This window comes from Haematobia irritans, chromosome 3 (genome assembly GCF_050003625.1).
Source record: "Haematobia irritans isolate KBUSLIRL chromosome 3, ASM5000362v1, whole genome shotgun sequence".
NCBI classification, from domain to species: Eukaryota; Metazoa; Arthropoda; class Insecta; order Diptera; family Muscidae; genus Haematobia; species Haematobia irritans.
Genome location: NC_134399.1, coordinates 26,411,844 through 26,417,843, shown reverse-complemented (window position 1 = coordinate 26,417,843; position 6,000 = coordinate 26,411,844). Strand labels below are relative to the sequence as shown.

The 6,000-nt window shown below is 33.7% G+C and overlaps 2 protein-coding genes across 2 annotated transcripts; one reads left to right on the top strand and one right to left on the bottom strand.

The window, feature by feature from the left end:
• Nucleotides 1–1,796: 1,796 nt before the first annotated feature.
• mRpL49 (mitochondrial ribosomal protein L49) lies at nucleotides 1,797–2,512 on the top strand. Its single transcript, XM_075300076.1, has 2 exons — nucleotides 1,797–1,938; nucleotides 1,991–2,512. The coding sequence occupies exons 1-2, from the start codon at nucleotides 1,888–1,890 to the stop codon at nucleotides 2,465–2,467; spliced, it is 528 nt and encodes a 175-aa protein (XP_075156191.1). The 5' UTR covers nucleotides 1,797–1,887; the 3' UTR covers nucleotides 2,468–2,512.
• On the bottom strand, nucleotides 2,481–3,792 carry Brms1 (breast cancer metastasis-suppressor 1-like protein). Its single transcript, XM_075300075.1, has 4 exons — nucleotides 3,583–3,792; nucleotides 3,290–3,445; nucleotides 2,988–3,232; nucleotides 2,481–2,916 (listed from the first exon to the last, which is right to left on the bottom strand). The coding sequence occupies exons 1-4, from the start codon at nucleotides 3,608–3,610 to the stop codon at nucleotides 2,641–2,643; spliced, it is 705 nt and encodes a 234-aa protein (XP_075156190.1). The 5' UTR covers nucleotides 3,611–3,792; the 3' UTR covers nucleotides 2,481–2,640.
• Between the last annotated feature and the right edge of the window lie 2,208 nt (nucleotides 3,793–6,000).

Sequence of the window (6,000 nt, the reverse complement as noted above, 5' to 3'; positions counted from 1 at the left end):
AAATTTTCTATAGAAATAAAATTTTGACAAAATTTTCTATAGAAATAAAATTTTGACAAAATTTGCTGTAGAAATAAAATTTTGACAACATTTTCTACAGAAATAAAATTTTGGTAAAATTTTCTATAGAAATAAAATTTTGACAAAATTTTCTATAGAAATAAACATTTGACAAAATTTTCTATAGAAATAAAATTTTGACAAAATTTTCTATAGAAATAAAATTTTGAAAATATAGAAATAAAATTTTGATAAAATTTTCTATAGAAATAAAATTTTGACAAAATTTTCTATAGAAATAAACATTTGACAAAATTTTCCATAGAAATAAAATTTTGACAAAATTTTCTATAGAAATAAAATTTTGATAAAATTTTCTCTAGAAATAAAATTTTAACAAAATGTTCTCTAGAAATAAAATTTTGACAAAATTTTCTCTAGAAATAAAATTTTGACAAAATTTTCTATACAAACAAATTTTGACAAAATTTGCTATAGAAATAAAATTTTGACAAAATTTGCTATAGAAATACAATTTTGACAAAATTTTCTATAGAAATAAAATTTTGACAATATATAGAAATAAAATTTTCAAAAAAAATTCTATAGAAGTAAATTTTTGAGAAAATTTTCTATAAAAATAAAATTTTGTATGGAAATAAAATTTTAACAAAATTTTCTCTAGAAATAAAATTTTGACAAAATTTTTTATAGAAATAAAATTTTAACAAAATTTTCTCTAGAAATAAAATTTTGTAAAAATTTGCTACAGAAATAAAATTTTGACAAAATTTGCTATAAAAATAAATTTTTGACAAAATTTTCTATAGAAATAAAATTTTGACAAAATTTTCTATAGAAATAAAATTTTGACAAAATTTTCTATAGAAATAAAATGTTGAGAAAATTTTCTATAGAAATAACATTTTGACAAAATTTTCTATAGAAGTAAAATTTTGACAAACTATTCTATAGAAATAAAATATTGACAAAATTTTCGAGAGGATGCTGATGAGGAATGTGGTAATTCCGAAACGTGCGTCCATCCACCATTTTGCAGTCTATAGGGCTTTGCCCAAAAAAATTTGACAAAAATTCTTTTCCCCTGTTGGTAAAGTACACTTGTAGTTTAGTCAATGCATGGTTTTAAGCTGAAATCAAAAACAACAACAATGATTAAAGAACAAAATCAACAATAGCAAAACAAAAAGAAATACAATTTTGTCAAAATATATCTATAGTAATATAATTTAGCAAAATATGATGAAAACAGTTTTCCCTCTAGTTGCTCTAGGACAAGAGGGTATAAGAAGCTACTTTACGAGTTTCAGCAAATATCAAAATGGCTTTTCCAACAATAGTGATGGCAAAATTTTTGAATTTCTTTGGTTGTGATGGGATAAAAGTGTCATAGGAGGCCTGTGTGGATGATACTGGATGTGCAAAAGCACACCTCCTACCCTTCCAGGCATGGACAATTCGACATAACAATTTGTTTTTAGAATCGAAAAATCTACACGCTGGCTAAAAATTGGACCCATCGGACCACTCTTACTAAAGTAGATTTAAGCCTGGAGGTTTATTGATATGAATATGGAATTCCATAATATTTCCAATATTTCTGAAGAAAACGTTTTTTTGTCCCGCTTCTCTAGAAAATTTTGTGGCTTTGCTACGCCACAATTCCATAAACCTTGCTACCAATTGACACACACTCCTAATAAAACATAAAATATTAAATATAGTTCACCCTATGTTTAAATACTAAAATCGATAGTGTGTTAAAATCGTTTAACAACATGTCATCGAACATATAGTAAAGTTGTAATCGATTTGTCCATCCCTTCGCAGGCCATCTGTTTTTATATAAAACTAAGTTAATAAATTATGGCACTGCTACCGAAATTTCTGAAAGAAGTCGTTGGAAAATCCTTTAGAGTACGTTTGCAACACGATATATGTGACCAATTATTATTGCTTATAATTCCAGGTTCCCGTGTCAGCACGATATTCCAGTTATTTATCTTCAGATCCAGTTCAACCACTTGATCAATATCCTGAGGTTGAGATTATAAAGAATCCTCCAGAATGGAAGTATGTGGAGCGATTGCTTCCCAAACCTGTTGTTCCCAAGGTCGTTGCTAAAGCAGAGTACCCTTCTGGTTGGAAACCTCCATCCATTGGCTTAGCCGATATAGGAAAACTTGAATACTATGTTGCCCGCTCACGTAATCATATGATACCCGTGTATTTGGAAACAACATTCAGAGGACAACGTAGAGTAACAGTTGTGAAGCATGTGCAAGGTAATATCTGGCAACTCGAAAAGGAATTAAGGAACTTAGTAGAAAAAGCACGCAATGGAAGAAAATGTGCCACTCGCGTGAACGAAATGAGTGGTCAAGTACGTGTTCATGGCGACTACGTCGACATTGTAAGAGAATACTTGAAAACAAAAGGTTATTAAAGTTAAAATAAAATTCTGTTTATAGTTTGATAAAATTTTCCACAACTTTCGAGGATTTTTATTGTAAAACTTAAGAACTACAACTAGAAACCAAAAGACACCACTAACTAAAGGACAGCAGATAGGTGGCAGAGTATAAGTAAAATTTCAAAAGAAATTGAGATGGTTTAGGGTCATGTCGCAATAGTGGGGCCCATCGTTGAGCGCTTAAGAGCTTTGCGTATGGTAGTCCAGTCTTCTAAAATATCTTCTTCGTGCAGCATGTAAACTATGAAGGGACCATTGACGGTTACCGCCTTCTTACGAGCCGGCCCTCGAACTTTACTATGGCGTTTGTCATTGCCCCAATCGTCCCAAGAAATATCTACATTATGTCTATCCTCTTCGAGGCGTCTAATTTTTTCCATTAGGTCATCATAGATTTGATCTAATGCCAGTTGTTTTTCACTCTGTAATGATGTTGTAGTGGAAGAAGATTTTAGATTTGATACAAAATTAGTTTTAAAGTTTAATCTATTACCTCAAAATTTTGTAAAGCTGCCTGCTCCTCACTTAGGAATTTGTGTTCTATATTTTCCAGACGATAGCGCTTTAAAATCTCGGCCACTTCTATGCGGTTCTTATAGACTTTGTCCAATTCCTTCAAAGGCTGCAAGTATTCTTCGGAGCGGCCATTCCTCACCTCCGCAGACTGCCTTTCGATTTGATTAATACGTTCTGTATAGTACTGTTCGCGTAATTGACTAAATTGTTTTTCCAAATGATCTGCAAATTAATTACTTGGTAATTTCTTTACGTTTGGTGATTTCTATGACTGATTACCTAATATTTCCAAACATTCCGATCGTCTCCTTTCGATTTCATTGACATCCATTTCGGATGAATCGTCTGAATCGATCTCATTTGCCTCCTCATCACTGGACTCATGGCCTTGGCTAGAATTGGAATGCTCAGATTCGGAATTGGAACCGGCACCGCCTAGAATAATTAAAAAGAGATACAAACATTCATATTGATAAGATTTGGCTTTTGAATTAGTGTCTTTAAAGTTTTGGTCTCCTAATATGTTGGGTATTATGGTAACTTTCTAACTTTTTATGTCAATATATACTAACCATCAGATTCTCCAGTCTTCACGGGCATCTTGAGTAGTCACTGGTACGCGTTACAGTACAATAACTTCTCTTTGCGAGGAATGTATTATACTTATGAAAATTTCTTTTATTTAAAATAACCCACTTGCTGTTTTTCTTTTCAATGAAAACAAAATATACATATTCCAGCGATTTTGTATTATGCCTGTAAATGTCAAAACGTAGATATAGAGAATGGAGCCGTGGCAATTCACAAATCGACGGCGCCGTGAGTAATATTAATTGGCGGCGCTCAGGTGTAGAGGAGAAATGTGATGACGGTCGCAGCATGATATAACTGTTCGAAGTAGTGGTAATGGTGCTGGGAAAATGCTTATATTCAACACTTTTTCAAACATATTTTTAAAGGTTTAGCTTAGAATTGCATAAGAGAAATTGGTGAGAAAATCACATTCACAGGAAACAGATACAGTCGACTCCGCTTTACTGAAACGTTAAAAATGCAGCCATTTAATTTCAGTTATCCGAAGTTTTTGCTAAAGCGGACTACGGATAACTGAAAAAAACTTCCAGTAATGCGAACTTCGGATAACTGAAAAAGTTTCAGTAAAGCGGACTCCGTATAACTGGAAAAAAATCCACTCAATTTCAGTTAACCGAACTTATGACCAATGCTATGTACATAAAATAATAAAAACAAGGTGTTTGATTCCGTGTGTGTGCCATCTACAATTTTACCTTTCAGTTGATTTTATTTACAGAGTGATTTAAACTGTTTTGAAAGTGCCATCTTCACTTGAAATAAAGCGTTCTCAATACGGAGAAGAAAATGTACTCTCTCTCAATAGCGAGAATGTGGCATTTTCAGTAAAGCGAAGTCATACTAATGTGACGAAACTCATTTGAACACAAAAAACTTTTCAGTAATCCGATTTTTTCAGTTAAGCGGAGTTTCACTAAAGCGGAGTAATTTAAATGAAATGGACAGAAAAAACAACTGGGGAATGCGATCGATTTCAGTTATCCGAGGTTTTTCAGTAAAGCGCATTGCGCTAAAGCGGAGTCGACTGTATAGCTTAACATTAGTAACCAACTCATTAGCCAAAAATTCTCAATAACAATACAAAATAAGGTTTTGTGTGTGTGTTTTTTTAGATTGGATAAAACCAATGGGTAAAATTTGTTTGGAAAATCTGATAAGATATCTAAAGAATGCCTGACCAAACGTAGACGTTATTCCACAAAATTTCAAAATGCGACAGAAATCCAATTTGGGAATCGACTCTTATAGGAGCTATATATAATTAGGGATCGATAAGGACTAATTTTTGCGATGTTTTGATTTTTGGTCGAATTTTTGTTTGTACTCATTGTGCAAAATTTGAAGCAAATCAAAGTAAAACCTTGTTGTTGTTGTAACTGTTTTTAATGTAGTTTCATCAATTTTGTTCTATGCTTGTGTAGTTCAACTAGTAGCCAGATCAAGGAACTCTGCAACAAGGATAGGGTGTGTCCAGAGTGATCTGGTGGTGAGACGGATAGGCTTAGTTGGGCAAGCGAAAATTGTGACGAGTGTCATGTGGCTCTTGATTACAAATGGGACACAAGTCAGCTACGCTGCTATCAATCACTGATAAGGAGGAATTAAGGCGGTTGCACTTGCCTGATCTTAGTTGGGCCAAAACTACCCTGGTCTGCTGTGGGAGGTCTCTCTCATCCGGTGCTATGGGAGGAGAGAGAAGGGGAACTAGAATCTGTTGGTATGCCCCTGGCTACCTGCAAGTTCATGCTGCGTGAGAAGGCTGTTATGATGGCAAATGTTCGATGGGAGAATTCCAAGGGCTGTAACGACACCAAGCAAATATGGTCCCATTTAAACTTAAACCGCACACTAGATATGCTAGTGTTCTCGAGACGTCAGATATCACTCCTGATATCTGCTATAACGGGTCGCTGCCTGATAGGCGATTTTGCAAAAACTATAGGCGCGAAGTATAATGACTATTGTATGAGCTGTCATGATGCGGAGGAAAAGGAATCAATTAAACACCTCTTGTGTGAGTGTCCTGCATTTTGTGTAAAGCGCAAGCAAATTTTAGGAGCATATAGCTTCAGATTACTGGCGGATCTGGAAAACGTTAACTTAAGCAGTCTGCTAATATTTTTGGAACAATCTGGTTGGTTCAACAAAGGAAAATAATCAAGAAGGTTCAGCGGTTAAAACTAGAAGTGCCCATATGTAATAGATACTTTTAGTTAATGTGGTATCACAATGGACTGAATAGTCTAAGTGAGCATGAATCTTAATCGGGCTGCCACTTTAACCTAACCTAACCATATGTATCGCCCGATATGCTTAATTAGGGCACTAACCCCTTATTTATCAACTGATCTTACTCAAAGTTGGCGTACTCTAATCTTCTATAGTCCTAACTATAT

Bases quoted from the DNA above. Each gene is read 5' to 3' on its own strand.
- mRpL49 (XM_075300076.1), top strand. From the start codon at position 1,888: ATGGCACTGCTACCGAAATTTCTGAAAGAAGTCGTTGGAAAATCCTTT. The intron at 1,939-1,990 runs GTACGTTTGCAA...TTATAATTCCAG, and splicing joins TCGTTGGAAAATCCTTTAGA to GTTCCCGTGTCAGCACGATA.
- Brms1 (XM_075300075.1), bottom strand. From the start codon at position 3,610: ATGCCCGTGAAGACTGGAGAATCTGATG. The intron at 3,446-3,582 runs GTTAGTATATAT...TAATTATTCTAG, and splicing joins GAAGACTGGAGAATCTGATG to GCGGTGCCGGTTCCAATTCC. The intron at 2,917-2,987 runs GTAATAGATTAA...ACATCATTACAG, and splicing joins CAGCTTTACAAAATTTTGAG to AGTGAAAAACAACTGGCATT.